This window comes from Loxodonta africana, chromosome 13, assembly GCF_030014295.1.
Source record: "Loxodonta africana isolate mLoxAfr1 chromosome 13, mLoxAfr1.hap2, whole genome shotgun sequence".
Classification (NCBI taxonomy): domain Eukaryota; kingdom Metazoa; phylum Chordata; class Mammalia; order Proboscidea; family Elephantidae; genus Loxodonta; species Loxodonta africana.
In genome coordinates this window covers 22763128-22790521 of record NC_087354.1, presented here as the reverse complement: position 1 = coordinate 22790521, position 27394 = coordinate 22763128, and the positions used below count along the sequence as shown (strand labels likewise).

Below are 27394 nucleotides of genomic sequence, written 5' to 3'. Positions count from 1 at the left end.
GAAAATAACAAAACAAAAAAACCAAACTTTACTTGCATTTAGCCGTTAATAAATAATTTACAGTATGTACACGCGGTGACACTCCACACGGGTCTTAGACGCATGGGCGCAGTGAGGGGTCCTCACTTCCAAGCAGAACTCGATCAAACACAACCAAAATAAAGTGCTTCACTTTCTACTTCCAACATAGGGGCAGTATGACAACCAGCAGGAAGGGCCGAGGCTGGGTCCCCTCCCGCTGACCACGCGGTTTTGGCAGAGAGAACAGGACCTCTCTGAAGGGGTGGGGAGACGCACGTTCTGCAGCCTCCGGGGCCAGTGTATGAGAGGTCCCTGGGGAAGAGCAGACAGACGGACGGGCGGACACAGTGCGGGGGCTGCAGGGTGTCCGGGATGATGGCCTTCCGGGGCTGGTCACGCCTCTGGGGGGCAGAGCCCAGGCCCATGCTGGCCTGGGGTTCTCGGAACAGCAGCAAGGCCAGGGCTCCTGGGGTGGGGGGGCATCTCTCCTGGCTGCGTGGCCACAGAACTTATGGGAAGGGATGACTTTAGTGAAGACAGGGAGAGAGGAGACCCTGCCAGGGAGGCTCAGGGCCACAGGCCTTCTGTCCCCTGCTCCTCTCCCCAGACTCCAGACATGGTAGACGGGGCAGGGAGTGAGGCAGCATCTAACAGGTGAGGAGAGAGAGCAGAGGGTCAGGGCAGGCCAGCTGGCCCTGGCCACTGTCTCCTGCTCACACCCTGCGGCCCAAGTGCCCTGCCCAGGGGCTCTGCCCTTTACTGGAGAGGAACAGAAGTCAACAGGGTCTCTTCTATGTTTAAACGTTTAGAACCAAGGACCGGCTTCCAATGCACAGTGGGGGTGGGTGGGGGGAGGGGCCAGAGAAAGGTATCCGAGCCCGCAAGTGGCACAGTCACCATCCCTCCAGCGCCGCTCTCTAGGTGGGTGGGCTGACGTGGGGTCTCACAGAGCGGTCAAGGGCAGGAAGATACCAGGAGGGCATGACCTTGTGGCCAACAGATGTCATCAGTTTGCTAAAGAGGCTGACAGCCCTGCCTGGGGATGGGTCCTCACTGATGCCTCAGCCCCACTCAGCCCACGGTGGGCAGGATAGCTGGGGCACCCTCCTCTGGCTTGGGGCACGAGGGTGAGTGTGCTCGTGTGGGGTGTGTGCGTGTGGCAGGCACAGGGCGCCCCGCGGACCAGCTTGTGGCAGTCGGCCTAGACTGTTTCAGTGCACTTCAGGGGAGTAGGGGGGCTGACTCTGACGGGTCCCAGTGTCTCTCTGGTGGGTGGGGAGGGGCTCACCTGGGGCTCTGGTTTGCACATTCACGCTGCGGGGTAGGGTCGAGGGGAGCTGGCTCCCCTCTCACACAACTCTACTGTCACAAACATCACAGCACCAGTCACCACAACCTTGTCACGTGCACTAGTGAGGGGGCCAAGGGAGCGTCCCAAGCCCCTGAGCCCTTGCTGGCAGGCAGGCCGAAGCAGCTCTGAGGTAACTGTCCCACAGGCCCTGGTCTAGTGGCCTCCTCTGCTCCCCAAGTCCTGCGGAGACTGCTGGGCTGCAGGAAATGGCCTGCCATTCTCTGCACCTGCTGGCCGGCACCTTAGATGGAGAAACCAGGGTGCAGGAGCCCGCGTGCCTGGGGACAGATCTCTCACCTCCTCTGCGTCCTACAAAAACACAGGGAGCAGGGCAAGGAGGAGGAGGAGGAGGGTGCTGAGGAGGGACCTGGGGCCCAGGGGTAGTGGTGCGGCGGCTGCCTGGCCGGGCAGCTCCCGAGTCCTTTCGTACAGGTGCAGCTTGTCTTTGTTGGAGTGCAGCATCTTGACGTCCTCCAAGGCGTAGTAGGCAGCCAGCGTGAAGTTCATGTCGCCCGTGGTGAGCAGATCGAACACACAGGCCTGGTAGTAGAGGTCCTCCACGGGCAGCTTCTCCTTGCACTTAGCCACCGCTGTCTCGTAGGGAAAGGTCTCGGGGGTTGTGGGCATGGGACTGGCAGCTGCCGGCCTGCGGGTGCCATGGCCCTCAGTGGCAGCAGCATGGATGGCCTGGAAGTCAATCTGCTGGTTGAGGGGGCAGCCCCGCAGGCAGAGGTAGAGGCCCTGGCTGTCCCGGTCCTCCACTGCGTTGACTACCTCCTCAGGCATGCGGATGGCGAAGGTCAGATAGCGGCCTACTTGGCGCACCACGATGGTGGTGCCGATGTATTTGGCCTGGATCTCCACATGCTGGCCGGACACCTTCTCCGTGATCTTCAGGCTGTTGGCCCCGTGCTTGTCCCCACCATTCTTGGAGCCGTCGGCGAAGGCAGCTGGGAGCTCGTCCATCTCAGCCTGGTACACCTTCTGGTCCACGCACTCCTGGAAGTTCTTGAAGATGATGGTGAGCTGTGGGGAGAGGGCAGAGGAGGGGTGTTAGGTGGTGCCAGCAACTTCAGGTCAGCAGATGTTCACTGTGGAGAGAGAAGGCCCAGCTCACCTCCCCTCAGGATGCTCTGCACTAGAGGCCCCAGGAAGTCCCAGACCTTCCCATCACAATTTTGGTCACGGTTCTGCACTATTATGGACTTCAAGGAGTCCCTGAGTGGTGCAAACAATTAACCACTTGACTACAAACTGAAAGGTTGGTGGTTCAAACCCACCCAGAGGCTCCTTGGAAGAAAGGCCTGGTTACCTGCTTCTGAAAGGTCACAGCCTTGAAAACCCTAGAGAGCACAGTTCTACTCTGACACAAACGGGAATGCCATGAGTCCGAACTTACTGGATGGTAACTGGTTTGATTTGTTTTTAATCTTGTTCTTTAAAACTTGCCTTTTATACTTAAAAAAAAATACTTGAACCTGTGAACATTTCCTTATGTGGCAAAAAGGGCCTTGCAGATACGATTAAGGTAAAGGTCTTAAGTTGGAGCAACATGACCACAGAGGTAGAGACTGAAGTGATGGGCCCACAAGCCAAGGACGCCTGGAGCCACCAGAAGCTAGAAGAGGAAAGGAAGGATTTTCCCCTAGAGCTTCCAGATGGAACCAGACCTGCTGACACCTTGATTTAAAGCTCATTTCAGACTTCTCTTCTCCAGAACTATTTGTTGTTGTTATTAGCTGCCGCTGAGTCAGTCCCCTGCTCACAGCCACGGAACAAAATGCTGCCTGGTCCTGTGCCATCCCCGCGATTGGCTGTGGACTGGACCATTGTGATCCACCAGATTTTCACTGGCTGATTTACAGAAATAGGTCCTCAGGCCTTTCGTCCTCGTCTTAGTTTGGAAGCTGTGCTGAAACCTGGTCAGTATCATAGCAACATGCAAACCTCCACTGGCAGGTGAATGGTGGCAGCATATGAGGTGCGCTGGCTGGGAACGGAACCTGGGTCTCCTGCACAGAAGGGGGGGCGTTCTACCACTGAACCACGAGCGCCCTCCTCCAGAACTGTAAGAGGATAAATTTCTGTTGTTTTAAGTTTGTGGCAATGGGTTATAGCAGCAATAGGGGGAGCTAAAGGACTTTCTGGGGTAACAGCAGTGTCTGTCAATTTTTAGCAGGGCACCAGGTGCTAAAAATCAGGAGGAAACAAAACCCAGCTCTGGTGGGGGAAGGGACAGCAGGGAGAGCCGCAGAAGAGCTCAGGTCAGGCCTGAGAGTCAAGGGAGAAGTCGGCCAAGAGAGGCTGAGAGCAGAGTCTGAGGCACAGTTGCAGGCTGGGGAGTGTGTCTGGCCGCAATTCAGGCATGACTGAGGGCAGAGATATGAACTCTGCTGTCCTCCAGCGACTCAGGAGGCTGAGGGCAAGGCCTGGCAGGGAGTGGCCTCAGGAGGAGGTACTAAAGGACAGATCCAAGGACAAGGAAAGGGCTGCATAAAGGTCTAGTGTGAGCAACCCGATAGGGTAATGAGAGCCTGGCTGGAGGTGTCCCGGCTCTGTCGTCTCTGCTCTGGGGGTTTCCACATCAGCGTAAAACTTAGGGGTGACGAGGTGGTGAGTGCTGGCAGGCCAGGGGGTGCCCAGTGCATGAGGGGCCAGGGACCATCAGAAAAGCCAAGAAGGCAAGAAGACCCTGAGCCAGAGCTTCTGAGGAAAGTCCCCTATGACAACCCAGTTAGTTGGAGAGGCAGGGGTGGGAGGAACTCAGCAAGGGGGCAGGGCTGCAGTATGACTTTTCAGGGCTTCAAGCACTTTTGCCTTCATGGGCCCTTTCCTCCAACGGAAATATCATAAATTATATTTGACAACTGTGTTGATATAAAGACCAATCCAATCCAGGTTGGATTATATTAGTTTTTTTTCCTTCAGATTTCAAAAGACATTATAACCCCAGAAGTCTTGTGATGCTGGGAGCCGGGCGGGTGCGCCAGCCTGCGAGGAACACGTTCTGCTTGCTGAAGGGGACCAACCTTCTTGCAGGGAGGGGGGACTGCCTCTTAAGCCGGGGGCCGTGGAGGTGCTGTTGGGGTGGACCAAGCACTAAACTGGGGGGCCCTGACATGCCTGGGGCACAGACTCCATTTCCTTGTCTCCCTCCCAGGGAGGGCTGAGCCGCCCCTGCACAGACCTGGTCCTGGCTGGCTGTGGGCTGTCTCAGGTGGCTACAGCCTCTCCCTCCAGCTTGGAGCCCTAAGTACTGGACCACGTGAAATTGCTGCTATTCTGCCATCTCTGACAGATAAAAAATGGCAGCTTCATATGGTTCAGCCTCAGGCTTCCTTCTCCTCTCCATCCAGCTGCTCCCCCAGCCCCTGATGTGGGGGCTGCCTGTGGCGGGGGCTGGGAGGTGGGCCCAGCCAGGGTGGTCTGGGTAGTGGGTGGTCCTGCCATTTGGGGAGAGGGAGAGGGAAGAGAGACTCTGGTGTCCCTGCCCTGCTGTGCAGGGCCACACAGACACGGGGTGAGAGGGGAGCCCTGCTTTCCAAGTCCCATCCGTCTCCCTGGAACAGGAAAGGCTGGTTTTGACTCTAACCGCCATCGCTAGTGGAGACAGCCTTCTGGAAGGCTGACAGGCTGCCTGACTGTTCTTGGCACCAGTGCCAGGGAGTCAACCACAAGTAACAGCATGAAGGGGGCCTGTCGAAAGCCAGGCGGCGTGCTGCCAACGCGTCCACAGGCGTGGCTGCCACCCCTGCCTGCACTGCCCCCAGGGGCTCACCACCATCCGCCAGGCTGCAGCTCTCTCCACTGGGCTGGGCACGAGGCAGGGCCCAGGCCTCATCTACAGCTATGTACTGAGCCCACCACTAGGCCAGGCCCCATGCTAGAAGCTGGGGACACAAGGGAACAGGGCAGTTCAAAAGCTGGAGCTCCCAGCCCAGGAGAGGCCTGGGGAAGGAGAGGATTTACGTAGTGTGACAGCCTGGGAAGGGCTTGGGCAAAGAGGAAAAGGGGGGACAGGGCCTGGAGGCTGAGAGACCTCCTGCACCTTAGGCTCCTCTCCTGTAAAGTGTAAGTAGCACGGCTGGGAAGAGGGAGACGCTCAGGTGTAAGCATGGGGGCTGGGCACTCAGCAGGGGGTGATCCTGGCACCTTCCCGCTCCATCTGGACAAGCACCAACAGAAGCCAGGCCTAGGGGGCAGGAAGCTGGAAAGCACTGACCCTTGACTGTCCACCAGGACAGAGTGGCCGGCGAGCTGGATAATGCCAGTCTCACGGGAAATGAGCAGAGGGCCCTGGGTGAGGCCTTATGGGGCAGGGGAGGGGAAGACTCCAGGTGTGTGGGTCAGGCCTCATCCACACAGAGCGTCCATCTGAGAAGGCCAAGCTCATGGCTGCAGGGCTGTGAGGTCAAGGGTAAGGGTCAGGCAGGGTGGACATGCTCTGGGCAGCCGGGAAGGGGCCGGCATGCAGTGGAGCCCTGCAGGCAGGGTGGAGGTGGGGTCTGCCCAGCTGACGGGAATGAAGCGGGGGGCAGTCAGGTGAGCACAGGAGTCTGGGCACCCCGTGGGGGTGACAAAAGCCATAGCAGCACTATCACCTTGGAGATAAAAGCCCCTTGGCTTCCTGGGCCCTGCCTGTGGGTCCTGGGCCCACTGCCCCAGGCACACCAGCTCCTTGCTCCCCGAGGCTCTGGGCTGCTCTCTAACGCCCTGCCTGGCTCCCTGCTGCCTCCTCCCATCTCTTCTACCTGGGGCCCCTGCTGGCCCATGTCCTTCAGGGCCAAGCTCCGTGAAGAACTCCTAGGAGCCTTCCCCAGTGCCCTGGAAGAACTGGGGCCCCGGAAGGATCTCAGCATCTGTCAAACAGCACCTGTCACAGCCAGGGGCAGATCAACCAGTAAGCAAGGTATGCATGAGCTCACTGGTGGGTGTTTATTTACTATCTGTAGTGCACAATTTCACACGGGTTTCAGCACATCTTTGATGTGACTCACAGCACACCCCTTAGCTGGTCTTTGTTGTCCATTTGCCCGAGGGCTGCGGGAAGGGAGCACAATGGCCAGCACAGAGATGGACACGTGTGTAAGTTGCTGAACCAACAGAGACACCTGAGTATGGCCTGAAAGAACAGGCAGGGGCAGGCCAAGGGTGTACCACAGGCCCCGCGTCTGGCCTCAGTTCTGGCCTCTGGTAGGGCCGCACCTGCCTCCTGGTTGATGGGATGATGGCAGGCCACTGAGCTCTCAGCAAAGAGCAGCAGAGGTCGTCCACGGTCTGCGCTGAGAGGGATTGGGCCAGCCAGGCTCTGCTATGCACCCTGCATCCTTCTGGAACCCACTCCCTGCCGGCCACCCTGCTCAGAGGGCAGGTTCTGCCATCCTCTGCCTCCCACAGTACCCAGCAGTGAGCTGAACAGAGCAGGTGTTCCAAAAATGCTGGCCAAGTAAAATGAGTGACACACCCGAGTCAATGAGTGAATGGTTAATTCACTTGGATTTTTGACAGCATCCCTGGGCTTATGGGCCTGGTGTGGTCTGCGGGGGGCTGGGGTATGGCAGGTGTCCTAAGCGCAGGCGCAAGCTGCAGGCCCCAACACTGTGCTGCCTAGGAAGTGGGGAGGCTCCCGCTCGACCTGTGACCCCCAGTCAACGGGCAGCAGCCCTGCCTTGCTGACCAGCAAATCGCAACTCCACACAGACACGTGGCCTGGCTCTTTGGGCACATTAGGTGCCCATGCCGCCCTGGGTTGGGAGGGGCAGGCCACCTGGGGTCCAGGTCCCTCTCCCGCCCTCAGACTCCCCTCCCTTGCCAGCCCTCAGGATGTCACGGGAGGCCAGGGCACTTCCCAAGCAGAGTCTGCTGCTGGCTTTAGAAGCTGCAGCCTCAGGCTCCCTATATTCATTTACCTTGGCTCTAGGGGGGGAGGGTAGGTAGGTGCAGGACCCTCAGGGAAGGAGGCTGGGTCCTTGTAGCAGGCCCCTTGGACTGTGGAGGGCTAGGAGGGGCAGCAGGTGGAGAGGTGCTGGCCACACGTCTGCTGCCCTGGGCAGGCCCCACATGCAGCCGGGCGCTGAGGGCCTGTGAGGGCGTCCACTGGACAAAGAGCCTGCTTATTTTCTCCCAAGCTGGGCGGCCTAGGAGAGAGACCCCCTGGGTGTATGTGAGGGCCATCGGAACAGAGAGAAGCAGCAGGGACTTGAGCATTTTCCTTGCTGGCAGGTCCATTTCACAGTGTACTTTGAGGTGTGGAGGGTCAGGAAGAGATGGAAACACCCTCGTGGACCAGACTGGCACTGGTGACGCACTGCCTTCTAACACGCTGGTCCGTGGAAAATAAGCCCAGGGCCACTAGTGGCTGTGGATGGGCTGCACCTTCCCTCTTGCCAGCCTGGAACCCATGGACTGTGGTGGGCAGGGCTAGGGGTGCACTGAGGAGGGAGACATGTCCTCATCGCCTGGACTCTGGAGCCCACCAGCCTCCTCTGGGTGGGTCTGAATATGAGGTCAATGGGGACCCTTCCTCAGAAGTGGATGGGCAAAGGCCTGGAGAGGCCCCACTGCCTGGGTTGCGGGCCACGGCTGCCTCCTGCTGTGGCCCCGTGAGGACTTGATTCCTGCTGCCCAGACGCTGAAGCCTCTGGGATTACAAAATGGCAGGCTCTCAGCAGCACCTAGGGCTCCAGAACTGAACTGCCAGGTGATGCGTGAGAAGGCACCGGGCTTGGACTCACAGAGCCCCAGGCTGAGCCCTAGCTCAACGCTGCTGGCTGACTGCACCTTGGGCAGGTTGCTGCGCCCCTCGGAGCCTCAGGCTCTGCATCTGTCACAAATGGTGCTGCCTGAGCCAGGCCAGGCTGCTCCGAGGGAGAAGGAGGGAGGTGCGTGGGCGGCCCTGGAGGTGCTCAGTCAAGGTGCTTCTCCGTCTCTCCTCCATTCCATCTTCCCCCATCCCCAGACACCCACAGCCCTCTCTGCTTTGGGGCTGCCTCCTCTCAAGTGCCTGTGCACATCAAAGAGACGAAGAATCAGACTGGTCCCTGCAGCCTGGGCCTTGGACTGGTCTTTCCCAACCCACAAAGCGGCAGAACCACTGGGGGCTTAGATAACACAAGGCTGACCCCCTCCCCGAGATTTGGTTTCAAACAGTCTGGGGGGTAGGACCCAGAATCACTATACTCTAAAACCTCCTTCGGTTTTTAAATGTGCAGCCAAAAGTAAGAGCTACCAGGCAGCACTACAGTACCCAGCAGGAAGGCTGGGCCACTTCCAAGAGTGGCATTCGCTCCAACTAGACAGTAAGGTCTTCGAGGGCAATGATCGAAGCATCCCAACCTGTGGTGACCCCATGTGTTTCAGAGTAGAACTGCACGACCTAAGGTTTTCGTGGCTGTGACCTTTCAGAAGCAGATGGCCAGGCCTTTCTTCTGAGGCACCTCTGGGTAGATTCAAACCACAAACTTTCGGTTAGTAGCTGAGTGCTAAATCCACCCAGGGACTCCTATGCTATCTTGTCCTACTATAACAAACAAAAAACAAAGGAATATACACATACACATAAACACACATACACATGCACGTTTCTGGCACCAGAATATTGATTTCATAATCCTTTAGTTGGCTGTGTCCAGTAAATTGAAAAACACCCAACATGTAGAGGTGGCTCCAGGTTGGTTTATCCCATGGCAGAATTTCCAGAACATTCCTTTCTGAATAATTTTCCTATTTACTGAGAAATACAAACATAGTAGGTGCAGAAGGCACCCGGGGGCTGTGACTGGACCCTTGTGACAGCAACGCCTGGGTGCTGTGACCTGCAGGGCTGCCCAGCGTCACCCTCACGCTTACCTTGCTGGTGGCGGTGGCGGCGGAACCGGGCAGCACGGGTGTGTTGGTAACCTGCACGTTCAGGTAATTGTTGTCGATGAGCGGCCAGGCGCCCTGCACCTTGCAGGTCTGGAAGCGGTCTGTGAAAGTCCTGAGGTGCGGATCCCCGAAGAGGCCACAGTGCGTGTAGTTGGGGGCAGCTGAGTGCTTGTGGAAGCTCTTCTCATAGTGGCAGATCTCGGGGCTGTCAGAGCGCTCCTGGCTGTCCCCCGCCGGCGGGAGCGTGCGCAGGCGCGGCTGCGAGGTCGGGCCATCCTTGGAGCAGTTGTGCTGGCTCATGAGGTCCTCTATGCCATGGACCGCCGAGTGGTAGGCCAGGTCGCCCCGACAGGTGCGGGCCGTGCGCCGCGTGCAGTAGGCGTACGCGCGCAGGGCCGTGCAGAACTCGGGGGCGTCCTCCGAGTGGCCGCCTGATGTGGCACTCCAGAAATCAGAGTTGCACTTGAGGATCTTGCACGGCAAGGTGGCTGTGGAGAGAGGCACAGACACAGCGTCACGACAGCGTCACCCCAGAGCTCTTGTGCCCCTCCACGGACCAGGGTTGCAGGCGTGCGTGACAACAGGGCCCCTCATCTAAGGTGGCCCCAGCCACATGTCTGCATATTGGATGTGAGACGTTTCCTGCAGGTGAACTGTGGACAGGGCACCCTTCTCTAATCAAAGGTGCTGAAAGGGCTAGCCGTGGGCCCTCCAGCAGCTCCCCACCTGCGAGGAAGAGGTGCGGGTCAGTGCTTCGGGGAAGCTCGGCTGAGGGATCTGACAGGCCACTCTCAGGCTTTCTATGTCTGTTGACACTTTTGGGGCCACCCTTGAGAATTTTGGCAAAACCAACAAACCTTTGGCACTGAAGCCAAGCCCCATTTTTATGTGTGTGTCCATAGCTCTGCCACTGTGTGACCCTGTGTAAATTACTTAAACTCGTCTGTGCCACACTGTACTCATCTGGAAAATCGGATGGTAATAGTACAGTTCTAGTCTGTCCTATAGGGTCACTATGAGTCGGAATCGACTCGACGGCACTGGGTTTTTTTTTTTTAATGGTACCTACCATTTTTACCATACAAGGTGGTTGAGTGTTAAATTAGTTATCACATCTAAGGGACTGAGGACAGCACCTGGCACACAGCGACAGCTCAATGAATGCTGGCTGCTATGATTATTATATTAGCACTCGTCACAAGGGCCTGGCTCCAGTCACCTCGTCTGTGGAGTGTGGCTGGCTTCCCTCTTCGTTCCTGTAGCTCTCTAACCTGTTCAGGAAAGCAAACTGGGAAGCAACCTCAGATCTCCTTTAAATTGTGTTTTTTCAAAAAGCCATTCACAAGCTTTGAAACCTTCATGATAATTAGCCAAAATGACTGTGACGGAGAACACTGGGCTGTAACACAACCCAAATCTTGTACCTAGGCACATGGAGCCTACCCTTTCCTGGCCTTCTGGATTCTTCGGCACAGCCCATAATGACCACAAGTGGCTAGGCAGGCAGATGGGCAGGAGAAGCAGGTTTCTGTACAGGTTGAGGAGCAAAGGGGCTGGAGGACCCGCTGGGAGGCCCAGGCTCTGAGGCCGCAACCCCTGCTGCTATTGGCTGGGCCAGAAGGCTTGTGACCTTGGACAAACCAAACTGTTTCTCTGGCACTGGCTTTTTATCTATAAAACTGAGTTAAAAGTAAAGGCAGAGAGAACCATTTGAGGGCAGGCCAACAAAAGAGCACTAGAGCACTTCACCATCCAACGGCTGCCCTGTGGAAGCCCTGCTGGGGGCTGTGGGGCCTGTGCTGGGTAGTCTCATGGTGCTCTCCTGCCTCCACAGGTGGGCAGGCAGCGCTCTCCTGAATACACCTGAGGGAGCTGAAATGCCTGCCTGAGTCCACACCATGTCTAGGAAAGCCAGGCCTTAGGCTGGCCTTGTTCTGAAATCCAGGCTTTTCCCCTATGGCTGCACTTCCTGAAACACAACTTGTGTTTGTAACACTGTGAGCAAACACGGTCATTTCAGGTGGTAACTGGTGAATATATATATATATTTTAATTTAAGAAGTTATTTATTTAAATGTGTATTAGAAAATAGCTAGAATAGGCAAATGTGCAGAGAGGCAAAAGTCGATCAGCGGTTACCAGGGGCTGAGGGGTGGGGGAATGGAGTTATTGCTTAAGGGGCGCTGAGTTCCAGGTGGTGAAAACCATTTGGAAAGGGACAGAGGTGATGGCTGCACAAAATGAAGAATGTAATTACCCATTACCCCACTGTTGTTGAGTCGATTCCGACTCATAGTAACCCTATACGATGGAGCAGAATTGCCCCATAGGGTTTCCAAGGAGCACCTGGTGGATTTGGACTGCCGACGTTTTGGTTAGCAGCCGTAGCTCTTAACCACTATACTGCCAGGGTTTCCAGAATGTAATTAATATCAGTGAATTGTATACTTAGAAATGGTTAGATTTTTTTGTTTTATGTATTTTACCACAATTTTAAAAAAAAACAACTATACTTCTATAAAGCTGTTAAACAAAATGGGGTTGTGGGGGTGTGAATGAGACAAGACTAGTTGATAATTATCAACTAGCTGAGCTGATAACTGCTGGGTCTGGGTGACAGCTACTTGGAGGTTGATCAGACCATTCTGCTTGCTTTTCAAATTCTTCATAAGTAAAAAACAAAAAAAGCCCAAACAAGTATTTGGCTTGTGGTATCACTTGTGAGCACTTATTAGCTCCCAACAATGAAAACGTGTATTAGAAGAAAACAGATGGGATAGAAGTGTCACACATGTTCCCTTTTCATACGTTTTTTCAAAGTGAAGCCGTGTGTGACTTAAAGAACTGGAGCACGTGAAGAAGAGTCAGAGGGTGACAGTTCTGCAGGTCACTCGTGTGGCTGTGGGGGGAGTGCCTTGAGGCCGCCTCACCCAGAGGCTGCTCTCGAGTACACGTCTCGCTCACAAGGCAGCTACAAGCTTCTTTTGCCCTGGGTCTTCAGGTTCCCCAACTGAAAGAAGACACCCAAGAGCCCTACTTGCCTGTGGGCTACCAAATGGTGAGTGTGGTCTGGGTGAGGAAGGAAGCCCCTCGGGGGGAGGTGGTGTACATGACTTGAGGGGGCACTGTGCTGAATAAACTCTTGTAGGCCATCTGCTTCCATAAAGATTACAGCCTAGAAAGGCCCTATGAGGCACTTCTACTCTGTCACATGGGGTCACTATGAGTCAAAAATCCACTCGACGGCACCCAACAACAGCAAGAACAAAGTACTAAGGGACTCGCGGCTGTGGCTATCCACCCCTCCTCTCTGGGGCCAGCGGCCTTCACACAATGCCCATTCTGGCAGCCCCATTAACGCTGGGAGCGGTATGTGCTGACCTGCGATTCAGCTTTCTTAGGATTATGGAGATAATGGATATCAAAGAGAATCGCCCAGAAGGAACACAGGCCTTGTGCTAATTGGCCGGCCTCCTCTGCTCTGCCCTTGGCCCACCAGCAGGGGGAACCCTGTTTGTACCCTGGCTCTGGCCTACCTCCAGCCCCCACGAGGGCCATATGAAGAGAGAGGACTTTCCTGTCCATGTACACTGAACTCTGTGCAACACAAGCCCAAGCTGCACTGGCCTTCCAACTCCCCTGGTGCCAATGTGGGGTCACCGTACCTGCATCACGGCTCGCTCACTCTGTTCCAGGCACCGTGCTACGGGTATGCAATCCTCCCAGTACCCAGTGGGCAGACACTACTGCCGTTCCCACATCTCAGAGGAGGGCAGCCAGGCTCGGAAGAGCTAACTTCCTTGCCCAAGGCCTCACTGCTAGGAAGGAGCTCAGGCAGGATTCAAATCCAGCCCCTGGGACCCAAGAGCCAGCAAGACCAATCTACAGCATTTCCGGTTCCCTCTGCTGGCCATCCTGTGCTTGGTTCCAGGGCAGACTCCATGACAGGTGAGCTCAACCTTTCCCTGCAGACTGCCCCCCTCAACCCAGCAACACTGAGAGCCCCTATCACCCAGGAGGCCTGTGGTGTGCACACACACTGTCCCTCTGGCTTAGACTCCAGGGGCCTGGTTCCCAGCAGTCATCTCTCCAGGTGGAGCTCACAGGGTGGAGAGAGGACTTGAAAGCCAGGGTCTGCAGTGGTGTGCAGGACAGGGTCAGCCTACACACAGGATATAGGATATACAGGGTGTCCCACTCCTGACCCCGTGTGTGGCTGTATCCCCCAAGTGGGCGACTCCACAGGTCCTTACACTTTCACGGGGGAGGCATAGCTGGGATTTCTATCTTCATGGCCTTGAAAACTGGCTCGCAGCAGCGCCCCAGCTTCTGCAGCCCATGAGTCTGAAGGGCACAACTGAAATCACACCCAGGTGCCCAAAGGGGTCCTTCCCATGCCCTGGGGTCATGAGCAGGATCTGCCCGCACACAGACGTGGCTGTTAACACTCAGCACTTCTCAGCGTCAATGTTTCCTGTGATCTTATTAAAAGGCAGGTGGTTCTGACTCAGCCGGTCCTGGTGGGCCTGAGAGTCTGTGTTTCTATCAAGCTCCCAGGGGAGGCCCCTGTACGGCCCACAGACCACACTTTGAGTAGTGAAGCTTTCGAGTTCAAGTCATTTCTTTTCAGTAGTCACAAGTTAGGATCTCCTGGAGCCCAGCCAGTCTGGAGTGTGTACATCCCTGGCAGATAGACAGAAATTCCCTCTGGGGTGGGAAGGAGGCTGGTGGTGATGGGTCAGAGGAGGAGGGGGCTGCAGGTGGAATGGATGGTGAGAGGAGACAGCTCTCCCCAGGAGCAAACCCTGCGGGGACACAGCTGCCTTACGGCCAATGCTCAGGGACAAGGCTTTTCCACCTATCTCCCCTCCGTCAGAGTCCACAGGTAGGAAGAAGGCCATGCACCAGGCCAGGCATGGCAGCTCCGCCCACCAGCCACAGGGGGCAACAGAGGCCACCCTTCTGGCTCCCTTGTATTCTGAGACCAGGGCCTTCCCTCCCCAGCCTCCAGCCAAGAGGTGACCTCCTTTCTCCACCTATGTCTCCTAAGGTCTGCTGATCCCATTCTCAGCTGTCTGGAGAATGTTCTGATGTTATCATTCAGGACCGGGTCAAACACTAAGAGGTTCAAAGAAGACACTGACCATGGAGAGGGCCACTGCATGGGGTGGTGGGTGGAGTGGGCACTGAAGGGAGGGATCTGGTTCCAAGTCTCACTCTGTCACCAACTAATAGCTGTAGGTACTTGGGCAAATCGCTTGCCCACCTGGCGTCATTCAGTTTCCTTATCCGTAGAGACAGAAGCTCCACCTCCTAGGGTTGCTGAGGATAAGTATGCAGCAGGCCTGAGGCCCAGTGGGCCCTCAACAAATGGGGTCCCTGACAAAGGTCTCAAAGGGAAACAAGTGCTCACCAGCCCCTGTGAGTTCCGAGGTTAGATGTCACAGATAAGGGTGGGAAGAGAGTGTGGGTGGGAGCTCCAGCCCAGGAAGTCCCCCTCTGCCTCCCTGATCAGTGGCTTATGGGCAGCTCCTTCAATCCACTGACCACCACAGGCACATGCCCTGTCCCTACATGCAGCTCACTGGAGATCAGGGTCAGGACCTGTCTGGGGCACCCAGGATGGTTTCACCCCACCATCTCACCCTCCACCTCACTTTCATGGGAGGGAAAAGCTTTGCCTCTCCCCGCTCAGGGCCCTCCCAAGTCTCCTCTACAAAAGCTGACAGCCTCCAAGGAGAGGTTCATTTGGCTGGAGGCCCAAGAGCCAGGTTTACTCAACTTCATGAACTCCATTTCCCATCTTGGAGGTCCGGGGTGCTGCCAACAGTTCAAGTGCTCAGCTGCCAACTAAAAGGTTGGAGGTTTGAGTCCACTCAGAGGTGCCTCGGAAGAAAGGCCAGGTGATCTACTTTCAAGAAATCAGCCATTGAGAACCCTGTGGAGCACAGTTCTACTGACACACGGGGTCGCTGTGAGCTACAGTTGACTCAGCAGCAACTGGTAGTCGTGGGGCTGGGGGGGTATGTGGGCTAAGTACTTACTATGGGCCAGACATTTCACATGTGTCTCCTTCAGCCCCTGTGACAGCCTTACGACTTGTTATTCCCATTCAACAGACGGGGGAACTAAGGCCTAGAGGCACTCAATAGCACCCCCCGGTGCCCTGACAGAGGCAGGATGCAAACCCCAGCTCTCCAACCCCAAGCTGTTTTCTCCTCTCCCTTCGCTATGGTTCCACATACTCCACACCAGGCCCAGCCCGGGTGTTCTCGGGGGACACTAAGTTGGACAAAGACAAGAGCTCTGCCCTCGAGGGCTTATGGAGGAAGGGGGTTCCAACCAGGACTGCACTGGGACACGGGTCTGGGGAGTGGAGTGGAGGCGACATGGGCAGCAGGCACATGGGCCCGGCCTGGCCTCCAAAGAAGAAATAACGATAACAGGAACAACACCCCGCACTCGCCGAGCCCTGCGCGGGTTACTAATTGCTTTAACATTGGATCCCCACCAACTACCCAGAGTGGACTGGCAGAAATTTTCATCTTCATCTTTACAGATGCAAAAACAGAGGCCCTGAGAGGGGGCGGCCAGCCCGGATCCCTCCACCACAGAGCTGGGGCTCAAATGCGCCAGCCTTGGGGCTGCTTTTGTACTTCTCAAAGTGCTTACAACAAGCTTTTCTCCCAGGACACCAGCTGAGAAGGACCCAGCTCCCACAAGCCCCAAAGGCTTAATGAGGTTTCTCTTCCCATGCCCAGTTCCAGGGATGCAGCAGTGGTCTCAGCAACGCACACACGCCAAATCCCTTCCCAGCCCTCCGGCCTGGAGCCCACCAAGAGCAGGTGAGGCTGCTAACTGGCCCACCCCGATTTCCCGCCCACCCAGCAGGTATCCCCAGCTGACCAAAACACTTGGGGACTTTGCAGCCACCCGGCCTTTCAAATCTTTCTAAAAGTTAAAGAGGAAGCCCAGGGATGCCCATCATGGGGTGGGGGTGGTGGATGGCTTGCAAGAGGCAAGGACTGTGGGCAGAGCGAGAAACAGAACTGAGTGTGCCTGTCCCCACTGTGATCTCTTTAGAGCTAATGTGGCTCTCCCAGCCCTGTTGGCCTAAAGTCATTTCTCAGGGACCACAGGGAGCGGTCTCAGGGTCCAGAGCTGGACAGTCCCCAAGGGGCAGTGAACCGAGGGGCCCATGGCCCCCGCAGAGTTATCCTGTCCCCTCCATACCCATTCCACTAAATCACTGGCCCCAGTCCCCCCTGAGGTCAGGGACCTGAATGTAACCTGGTCCTGCATCAAAAGGAAAAGCCTGTTGGCCGTGGTGTCACCTGCCAAAGAGATCCCAGAGGGGCTTGTTTTTATGTGCCATTGCCTTAAAAAAAAAACATGCGACTTGAATTCCTGGCAGTAAACCTTGGACTGTTCTGATGCAAGTGTCCAAGGAAGAAAGAAGAGGAAAGTTTGAGAGGTGAAATGGATCTCACGGCCTTCGTGCAAGCAGGAAGAGGAAGCCAGCCTCCCACAGGGAGCCACCCTGTCAGCTGGGACGTGACTTGCGGAAAGGCAGCCAACCTTCCTGCCAGGTGGACACTGATGACTCCTGCCTGGTTACCGCAGACGGGAAATAGGCCCCTTCTAGCCCCTCAGCCACCTCCGGATTGATTCAAGACAGCCAGTGTGCTTGGAGCCCAGGGACTGAAGAACCTGATGAGAATCTGAGCTCTCTTGAACTTCCATTTCCACCTCACCCACTGATCACGTCCTTGGGCCAGGTGCCTCTCAGCCTCTGCTCACTCTTGCCACCTGGAGCCAGGGGTGGATTATCCAATAAGTAAGGTAAACACGGGCTTACCTGTGCTTGCTTACTAATCTGTAGTGAAAAATTTCACATGGGTTTCACTTTGATGTGATTAGTAAGTAAGCACAATAAGCCTGTGTTTACCTTGCTTATTGGATAATCTGCCTCTGCCCAGAGCGCCACTTTACAGAAAAAAAACAGCTGCCATCGAGTCGATTCTGACACATGGTAGCCCCACGCTTCAGAGCAGACAGCTCCACAGGAATTTAAGGGCTGCGACCCTTCTGAAGCAGACCACCAGGCCTTTCTTCCGAGACACGTCTGGAATCTCCAACCTTTCTGTTAGCATCCAAGTGCATTAACTGTATCACACAGGCACTCTCCTCACAGGCACCCCAGGAAAGCGCAAAGGTGTCTGCAGAGAGCTTTATGTTCCTTAGAACAGAGCTGAGATGAGGTACTGTGTCCCTGCATGGTTTGGATTGACCAAGGCCTCTTGGGGCCTACCACTTTCAGGACGAGCTCCTGTGAAACAGAGGAGAATCCAGAGGCCCACACAGACAGTGGCCTGGCCCCGGACTCACTAATAGGAACCTCTGAACTTCCTCCAGAGTCTCCTTCCCTCTAAATCCACAAGGGATTTAGCGGAGTGGACATGGAGGGGGTGGGATGACCCTGTGGGGGTCGCGGGCCCCTCTGATCACTGCCTCTTGGGGGCTGTCCAGCCCTGGCTCATGAGGTGGGGTCCTAGCGATGGCTACAGGACAGGAGGGGCTCCCAGGCCTCACAGGGTGAAAGGTGCCCGTGTTCAGATGGGGCCCCTGGCAATCATGCCCCCATTTGCTCCTGACTCGTGGAAGGAGGGCCAGACCTTGCTGCTTCTCTGTGTAACCCCCTTCACCAAGGCCCCTAGACTCTGCGACTATACAACCTTCCCTTCTCAAAGCCTGCCACGGAATTTTAGAACCTCAGCACTGAGGGACACAGGAGGTCACCAATATCCACCTCTGGATGGCCCCCTGGCAGGACATATCCCTGTAGCACTCCTGACAGGTAGGTGTCCAGCCTTCACTGCACGGAAACTCTGCCAGGGCAGGGCTGGCCCCTCCCAATTCAGGCAGCTCAGTCCTAAGTACCCCCACCTCTGCACCTCCCAGGGACTCCCCCCTCCCCGCGCCCCACACACAGCCTGGGCCTTGGCTCTTCTCCCAGGCCATACCAGTTAACCACCTGCTATGAGCAGAACCGCCCCATAGAGTTTCCAAGGAGCGCCTGGTGGATTCGAACTGCCGACCTCTTGGCTGGCAGCCCTAGTAGCACTTAACCACTACGCCACCAACCCAGGCAGGGGGAGAATATTTATGCACCAGAACAGCATTTGCTGCTTTTGCAGACCTCCTTTAAATTGTTAATCAAGCCCAATCTTTCCAAATAATAGCCTGATTATCACCGCCCTGTTTGCATAACAAAGAAGCCCAATAAAACTTATTTTGATGTTCTCCGAGGGGGTGTGAACGGTCGGCCAGAGAAAGGAGTCTTAGGAATGCAGTGAGCCGCTCCAGAGCCTGAACCCTGGAATAAAGACAATGCAATTTGCCACCAAGAAAAGCCCAATAGACCAATAAATTACCCATGTGCAAAGGGATTAGATCAGGTTTCGGTTGCCTTGTGGGAGAGAGTGGAGGTAAGAGGTGGGGGTATGCCAGGAGGGAGACAAACCTGCCTCCTCTTAAAGGGGTAAGGCTCATTTTGAGTACAAGGCCCAGGGCCACATTGTTTTTGTGCAGCTCTGTGGCTTGCATAGTAACTGCCTGCATTTAGTCATTCGTAGAAAGTTCTGGACTCTCTACTACATGACGGGTACTATGCTTGAGGCTGTCCCTAGATCAAGCCCCAGTTAGTCTTTGTGCTCCGGTCGAGTCAGCCCAGAGGAGCCTGGGTGGTGCAGGTGGTTCACAATCGGCTGCCGACCCAAAGGTTCGAATCCTTCCAGTAGCTCTGCGGAATAAAGCCCTGGCGATCTGCTTTCATAAAGATTACAGCCAAGAAGACCCTATGGCACAGTTCTGCTCTGTAACATACGGGATCACCACGAGCCGGGGACCAACCAGACGGCAGCTAACGGCAAGTCAGTCTACAAACTTCTAGAATGCAAAACAATTGTAAACAACAATAATAGACATATAAGAATGAGGTGATGGGAGGGTACCCAGGAAGTAGTATTTCAACCGGCCTTAAAGGACAGGTAGGATTTGACAGGTGACATGGCAGGGGCAGGAAGTGTGGCCATGAGGCAGAGGTGCAGGGACAGGGATGCACAAGGGGCCTCCAGAACAAATGAAATGGGTTGGTCGCGGGAAGTGCTGGTTTAGAGGGTGTGGCCAAGAGTTTGGGGCCAGACATGAAGGCCTTGAATGCCAGCTGTGCCCATTATGAAGCAATTGTCCCTCAGCTTCAAGCCACTTTCCTATGCTCTGTGGGGCTTGGCCTCAGAAAACCACACTTCTTTGTCTCTGGTGCCCTGTTAAGATTCCACCACCAGGGGGCACTAGGCAGAGAATGCCAGGCTGGAGGAGGGAGACCAGATCACCCTCTGTCTGATGGCTGTTTTTATCCCATCAGTGGCCCTCGTTGTCCAAAGCAGCATTTGGTGTCAGCCTCCAGCATCTCTGCACAGCATGCCCTCGGAAGTACCAATACTAGCCTGCCTCCCCACCTTACAGGGCCCTCCTCAAGCTCCTCCTCCCCATGCTCACCCAGCCCCAATAGTGGAAGTTGCTTTAGTTATCTGTGTGCCTCACTGGTCCCTCTTTGCCTTTTCAATCCTTGGTGCAAACGTTAACATGCTCAGCTGCTAACTGAAAGGTCAGAGGTTGGAGTCCACCCAGAGGCACGTGGGAAGAAAGGTGTGGTCATCTACTTCTAAAATATCATTCATTGAAAACGCTATGAAGCTCAGTTCTAACTCTGACACATTTGGGGTCATCATGCATCAAAGTTGCTTCCATGGCAACTTTTTTTTAAACTCCCATTTAACAACCCCCTCTATTAATTTCCCTCTATGGGAATACCCCATGTGGTTCTGGTTTTTCTGACCAGACCCTAACTGATAAGCCAGCCTAAGGGACTGAGACTTTATCCAGTCGATCATGGGGAATCCCTGGCTATTTTTTGGTTAGTACACAGCATGATCAGAACACCGTTTTAGGAAGTGGAGTCACTTAAAGGAGGAAGAGGCTTCAGTGAGGGCGAAAGCAGGTGGAAGAAGGGAGGAAGAAAGACTGGCTCTGCGAATATACCAGGCTGCAACCTGAAACCACGTAGGGCCCACCTCCCCCGGGCAGCAGAGCCCTGATACTCTCCTCCTAGTGACATGCCACGCTATGGGTCCTGGGAGGTGGGGGAAGGGGGCATCAGGCTAGGGGGCCAACCTGCTCTTAGTCAGCATGGACCCACGCTGTGACATCCCTCTTTCCTGTCCCTTGTTCCTTAGCACTGAAACTAGGCGAGGGCAGGGAAGGGACCCAGCGCCAGTACTTGACAAATGTGGCTCTGGAAGCTCTGGGAGTGGGGAGGTGCCTGAGACTGCCTGCTTCTATCACTTCAGCAGGAATCTCACTCCATCATCTTGGTGTCAACATCCAGGTGCTTGGTGGCAGATACCGATAGGAACACACCCAGGTGACTGATGGGATTTTTCACCAGGTGCAACAGACCCTACCTTACTTAACCTACCCACAGCCAGAACTGATCACCTTTCCTAAAAGGCACTTCTCCCCCAGGTCTGGCCAAGGAATGCACCAGAGAACTGACCCGGTCCATGACTCATTGTGTCTCCCACCCCTTGAATCCACTGGAATTTTCTAAGAGGTTTCCTCCAGGAACTGGCTACAGGAGAAGGAGGATGCTTCTCAGAGAATCTTAGTTGATCTAAGAAGGGGAGGATGGGTTTTGGGGAGGCTGGGGCAGCAGAAGATTAAGTCACTGCTGCCTCCAGTGTGGCAGAGGAGAGCAAATGCCACATCAGGAGGCATGGCCCTGCTCCGCACTCCGGGAAGCTGCTCTCCGGTACAGGATTCCTGGGTGCTGCCCGCTCTAGCCTCCACACACACCAAGTCACTGCAAGAAACCACACAGTGTGCCAAGGGAGAGGGCACACCTCGGCTTTCCAAACAGGCCACCCTCCCCCAGCTCCCAACACTGAGGGCCAAATCCATGGCAGGCTGGACAGGACGACTGCTGGAAAGCACGTGTCTTCAGCCTCAGGCCCAAGGATGCAAGCCGGACTGCCAGTCAGGGGGCCGAGAGTCTCTTCGGCTGAGAGGGGTGGGCCATGGATGGCAATGGCCAGGCACAGGATTCTGTGTTGCCACGCAGGCTGTTTCAGGGTAGAGAACCCCGGACGGTTGTGGGCAACGACACCACTCTTCAATGTAAATGAAGCTTGCAGGTGGGCCCATTCAGCGTCCTGCTCTGAGGCCTGGCCTTTTCCTCTGAGGCAGCTCTAGAGATGCTAATTTTCCACCCTGGCTCTGCCTCCAGCAACCCTGGGCTCATCTGCCTGGCTGCTTCAAGTCAGAACCCCTTTGAAGTGGCTTTCCTCCCTCACCGCCGTCCCCAGGCTGGCCTTCCTCCTCCACCTTCCTCCCGCGGTGGTAGGGCAAACGCAGGCCAGCTGGGCACACGCCCGGCTGGCGCACACACGTGTAGGAGCCTGTGCTCACAGGACATTCCTCAGCACAGGGAGCAATAATGGGCTCCTTTCTGCAGGGACCTGGGAGCCGCGGAGCACTTTAATAGGCGTCTTGGTATTCTGACTGCTTGGGGGGAAATGGTGCACAAAATGAATAAATAAGCAAAACCCAACGGACATAAATCTGACTTAGGAAAATTTGCACCATTACAGTCCTACCAACTTGTCTTCTCAACCTGTGGCTGGGTGGCGTCTTCCTCTTTGGAATGCTAAGCCAAAGGATGGCTAGGGAGCAGAGAGGACCTCTCAAAGGAGCAAAAAGGCAAGATCCATGGAAGATATGGTTCCGCTTCATTCCACTATCCAATCGTAACTCCAAAGTTCATTTCTTCTTCTTCCCCCCACCCCTCCTTAAAGTCTTTGAGGAAGAGCCTGGTGGCATGGTGGTTAAGTGCCCGGCTGCTAACTGCAAGTTAGCCGCTCTGTGGGAGAAAGATGTGGCAGTCTGCTTCAGTAAAGATTACAGCCCTGGAAACCCTACAGACTCTGTCCCACGGGGTCGCTATGAGTCAGGGTTGACCTGAATGCAATGGATAAAATCTTAGATATACTGCAAAGCAAACTTAATGCCTGTGTTTATTCAAAATCTGTTGTAAGAGAAGAGGGGTCTGGGTTCGACTCCTGACTCTGCCATGTGTGATGTCGGAGAACCTCTCTGACCCTGTCTTTCTTCATCGGTAAAATGGAAATGATAATTTTCATGGAGATGGGGTGATTTTATGAGGTGATATGTTCAGTTACTGGGGCACCTGATACACTGATACTAATAAATGGAGGGACTCAGAATAATCTCCTTCAAAATGTCATACTTTGGAGAGAACAATGTAACGGTATTACGTCTTGAAGCGTGTTCATGAAAATGTTAATCATTGACAGCCTTCAGAGGCTGATTTTTATTTTCTTATTTATCCCTTTTTGGTCTTTAGATTTAAAACGAGGTATTGTTTTTATAATCAGAAAAAATTATTTTGGAAAAAAATAGAAGTATCTGGGGAAAAAAATGTTATGGTCTCTGTACATTGAGAAAAATCAAAACAAAGACACACACCCAAATCGAAGGGTCCTGTTGGTGCCAGGAATGCTTTGGGTGCGCCTGTGCTGGGTGGGGTGGAGATGGACATAAAGAAGCTGAAAATGGGGCTCCTGCTCTCAAGAATAGAACTAGCAATTTAGAAGACAAATATCCAAACCCACAAAGCAATGAAGCCGGAAGGAAGTGCAAACGGGAGCAGCTGGGGCAACACATGCCAAGGGCATCACTGGGGCTGCTGGTTGAGGGTCTGCAACGGACCCCAGGAAACAGCACTGAGCTTGGGCCTTGATGGAGAGTCAGAGTGGCAGGCATTTCATTCCAAGCTGGGGAATCCATGAGCCAGGCCTGGGGGCTGCTCACCAATAAGGCTTGGTGTGGCGTGTTTGCGGCGGGTGGTGGAACATGGGGAGGCAAGGGGTGACCTAGGGCCTGGGGCATGTGCCGGAAGCCATGGGAACGAGAGGAGGGTGGGGCCTTTCCATTCTAGATGCTCCAAAGAGGGCTGGCCAAGAGGAGCCAGGATTTCCTAACAGGAGTTTTGGAGTGCTTCATTTGGCAATGGGGGTGGGGTCTGTGGGGACAGGTCCTAGGACTGGTTTGTTGTTGCAGCTGTACAAAGGTGACCATGGAGGCAGGCAGGAAAGGACAGAGGGAAGGACACCAGCCCCAGATGACTGCACTGTACCGAGAGGCCCACTTCACACCCAGGACTTGCTTGTTCTGGGCATTGCGGCCTCTAACGGGCATGGCTGAAGCCCTTGTGGAGGGGAAAGCAGGGAGAGAAACTAAGGTGATCACCATCCTGGTGTGCCCAGGACTTGGCGGAAGGGGTGGGGCGGGTTCTCAGGACATGGCACTTTCAGTGTTAAAAATAGGAAAGTCCCAGGCAAACTAAGCAATTGGGTCACCCTAGAAGAAACAGTGTCTTCAGTTTGAGACAGACTGAATTTAGCTAGTCGTTAAAACCTGGCTGGCACTCAACTAAATTCACAGAGTCGGGGTTCTCTGCCCAATTCTAGAGCTTGCATATTCTACCCAAGAGAGGAGCCCTGCTGGCGCACTGGTTAAGACGTCAGTAGTTCTAATTCACCAGATGCTCCTTAGAAACCTTATAGGGCAGTTCTACTCTGTTCTATAGGGTTGCTGTAAGTCAAAATCGACTCGATGGGAATAAGGTTTTTTTTTTTTTTTTTTTTTACCCCCTCCTGCAGCTCCCTGAGTGGTTCAAATGGTTAACATGTTTAGCTGCTAACCAAAAGGATGGCGGTCGAGTTCACCCAGAGGTACCTTGGAAGAAAGGACTGGTGATCTGTTTTGGAATAATCGGTCATTCAAAACTCTATGGGATCACAGTTCTACTCTGACACACGAGGTCGCCATGAGTCAGAACTGACTTGATAGCAACTGGTTTTATTCCTCCTGCCAACATGTAAACTGCTCCCCAGCCCCATTCTCTCAGCTCCACAGGATCCCAGGACCACCTCTTCCCCATCTCATACCAAAAACAAAAAACTAAACCAGCTGTTGTCAAGTTGATACTGCCTCATGGCGATCCCATGTGCGTCAGAGTAGAACTGCACTCCATAGAGTTTCCAAGGCTCTGATCTTTGTGAAGCAGATCACCAGGCCTCCTGAACTGCCTCTGGCTGGGTTTGAACCACCAACCTTTCAGTTATTAAGCGTTTGCCCCACCCAGAGACTCTTTCTTCATCTCATACAGTGTCCTTACCTGTAACCAGTAACTTACTAATCACCTCTCCCCACATTCCTCTTGTCCCCAACTCTCCTCCTCTGAGCGCTAGGTGACTGCTAGCAACTTCTCCAGCCTCACAGCGCAGGCTTTACCGTCTTCAAACCGGAAGATGGGGAGATTCTCTCCTTACTCAGACCTCACCCTCAGGGTAGAAGGGGCCTTCCAGCTGAGGGAACTGCACATCCCTGCTCTCCAGGGAGCTAAAGCTCTGCCCAGCCAGCTCCCTGTGGACCCCCTGGCCTGTCACACAACTGATCCAATAGCTGGCTCTGCTACTGCCTGGCTCTGCCAACTGGCCATCGTTTCAGCCCTGGTGGCACAGTGGTTAAGAGCTCGGCTGCTAACCAAGAGGTCGGCAGTTCAAATCCACCAGCTGCTCCTTGGAAACTCTATGGGGCAGTTCTACTCTGTCCTCTAGGGTTTCTATATGAGTCAGAATCGACTTGATGGCAATGGGTTTAGTTTTTTGTTTTGCGACACAAAGTCCAACTGCAGGAGCAGGGGTGGGGATGAGCAGGGTGACTTGCTGGCACATTTTTGGACAGCAGCTCTGATTGAAATAGTCTCATTTCTAATGACACAGATGGATTTGGACACTGCAGAGAGAGCTGATCTTCCTAAGCCTCAGTTTCCCCCCTGAGGACTAACATTCCTAAAACAGCGGCATTTTCAAAGCAAAGGGAAAGACACAAGGAAACAAAAAAGGCCACAGTGCAATAGTTCTTAGAGCGGTGGTCCCTGAACAGAATCAGAAGCCCCCCAGAGGGCCTGTTAAAACAGACTTCGGGCCCCACCCCGAGGTATCTGCTTCAGTAGGCCTGGGGTGCAGCCAGAGTTTGCATTTCGAATCAGTTCCCAGGTGATGGTGATATTGCTGGCCCAGGAACCCCACTTTGAGAACCAGTATGCCGGAGTTCAGCATCAATATACAGTGAACAGTAAGCATGGCAACATGTCCAAAATAACATGCCTTTGATGGAGTTTCCTTAGAAGCCTGATTTAATAAGTCACAATGGTTTAAAAGTTTAAAGAATAGCTATTCATTGTGTTTTGATGCTGTTTGTAGAACGCTCTTCTAAGAAGCCTTTTTGGGCCTCCCCTTCCAAGGTAGATGGGACCACTTCTGGCTGCCCCTTCTCTGAACCCTCATTGCCCAAGCAGACACCCCCAGAGCCCGTGGGGCACTGCAGAGAGCCCTCTTCTCTTTACCAGGTTGTCAGCTGCCCAAGGGCAGATGCTGGCCCTCAGGCAGATGGGGACTGCATGCTGTCACTGAGTCAGGAACCTACTGGATACACCTTACGTCCACCTTGAATGAGGATGCAAACGCTCTCAGAAAGCACACATGCTCTCAGTCTCGCAGAGCCTAAGGCATCTTTCTCACAGGAGTATGTCTAATTTAATTTGTACCCCTATGGGCTTACTCTTGGCAGCCTCCCAAGTTTACCAGCACTGAACAAACCTGTGCTTTCACGCAGCCCCTCTAGACACGTCCCAGCTGTCTTCACTGGGAGAAGCCAGGGCGTGAGTGTATCTTCTGCACTGCGCATTTCCTTTTTTGTCTCTTTTTTTCTCTAGCTCTAGCTCCCACCCGCTCTCCTTGTCCCCACTAGGGGCCTGCAGGTTCTCTGACATGATTCCAAAGTGGCTCCTCTCCCTGGCCAAGGAGTCAGAGCATATATATGACAGTCTGCTTTTTTGTGGTAGAAATCACCCATTTCATCTCTCTTCCTTAAGAAACTGTCTTTTGACCCAGGGTTCTTGAGCACACAAGGTTCGGAGGCCCCCTCCCCACCCCTTTATTTAGTTTTGGGATATTAGAATCTCAGTTTTCAGTAGGGTGGGCAATTTTGACTAAAGGCAGCTGTCAAGGGCTCAAATTAAAAGAAACCTTAGCCATCTGGCAAGACAGCAGAGCAGCTATCTGTTCTATCTGCCAGGCTTGAGTTACCAGTCTCGAGGCCAACAAGAAATGGGTTCCTTGGAAACAAAAGTGATGGAATTCTGGTTGTGAATTATATAACCCACGAGTTTTCCTCAGGCTATGCTGGGATACTTTTTAAAAAAATGTGTATATATATATATACACATATATATAAAACAAAAAAACCAAACCCAACCCACTGCTGTTGAGTTGATTATGACTCACAGTGACCCTATACGACAGAGTAGAACTGCCCCACTGAGTTTCCAAGGAGCTCTTGGTAGATCCGAACTGTCAGCCTTTTGGTTAGGAACAGTAGCTGTTAACCACTATGCCACCAGGGTTCCTGTATACTCACACACTCACACACACACATTTATCTACAGCTCTAAACGTGTTGCCATAGAGTCAATTCCTATCTATCTACACATACATATAGATTTTAAGACAGAGAAATGAATTAACAACCAAGAAAACAGCACCCAGCCCTTCCAGCTCCCTCCTAGGTCCTAATGCCTTCCACCAGCCCTTGCTTTCCTCACTCTGCGGCCCCAGAAGTTAGCAAGTGCTGCCACTTTAAGAGCGGGAAGGTGTTGTTTTAAGGGCCTCTAAGCCCCCTTCTCAATTTCAGCTTGGAGCTGAGATCACATCCCCCACCACGGACAGGGACAAAAGCCATTTATCAACCCATCTGATAAAACTTCCAATGGGCTGGATCTTTATCTAGCCAACCAAGATGAACACAAATTGCAAGCGTCTGCCTCCCTGAAAGGGGCACTCCTTTATCAAGAAGGGGATAATTTGTAATGCGTATTTTATTTTTAATACTTTAGAGGAGGGAACCAAATCAGCCTTTGACCAGACCCTTCCAGAAGTGTGGAAAGGGCCT

General features: G+C 54.1%; 1 protein-coding gene across 1 annotated transcript in view; it reads right to left on the bottom strand.

Moving 5' to 3' along the window:
- RGMA (repulsive guidance molecule BMP co-receptor a) overlaps window positions 1–27394 on the bottom strand; it is a 52878-nt gene continuing 25484 nt past the window's right edge. The window contains exons 3-4 of the mRNA XM_010593849.3: window positions 9221–9726; window positions 1–2398 (exon numbers count right to left, since the gene is read on the bottom strand). Of these exons, the coding sequence (XP_010592151.3) occupies window positions 1682–2398; window positions 9221–9726 (1223 nt within the window). The 3' untranslated portion in view covers window positions 1–1681. The remainder of the gene's footprint in view (window positions 2399–9220; window positions 9727–27394) is intronic.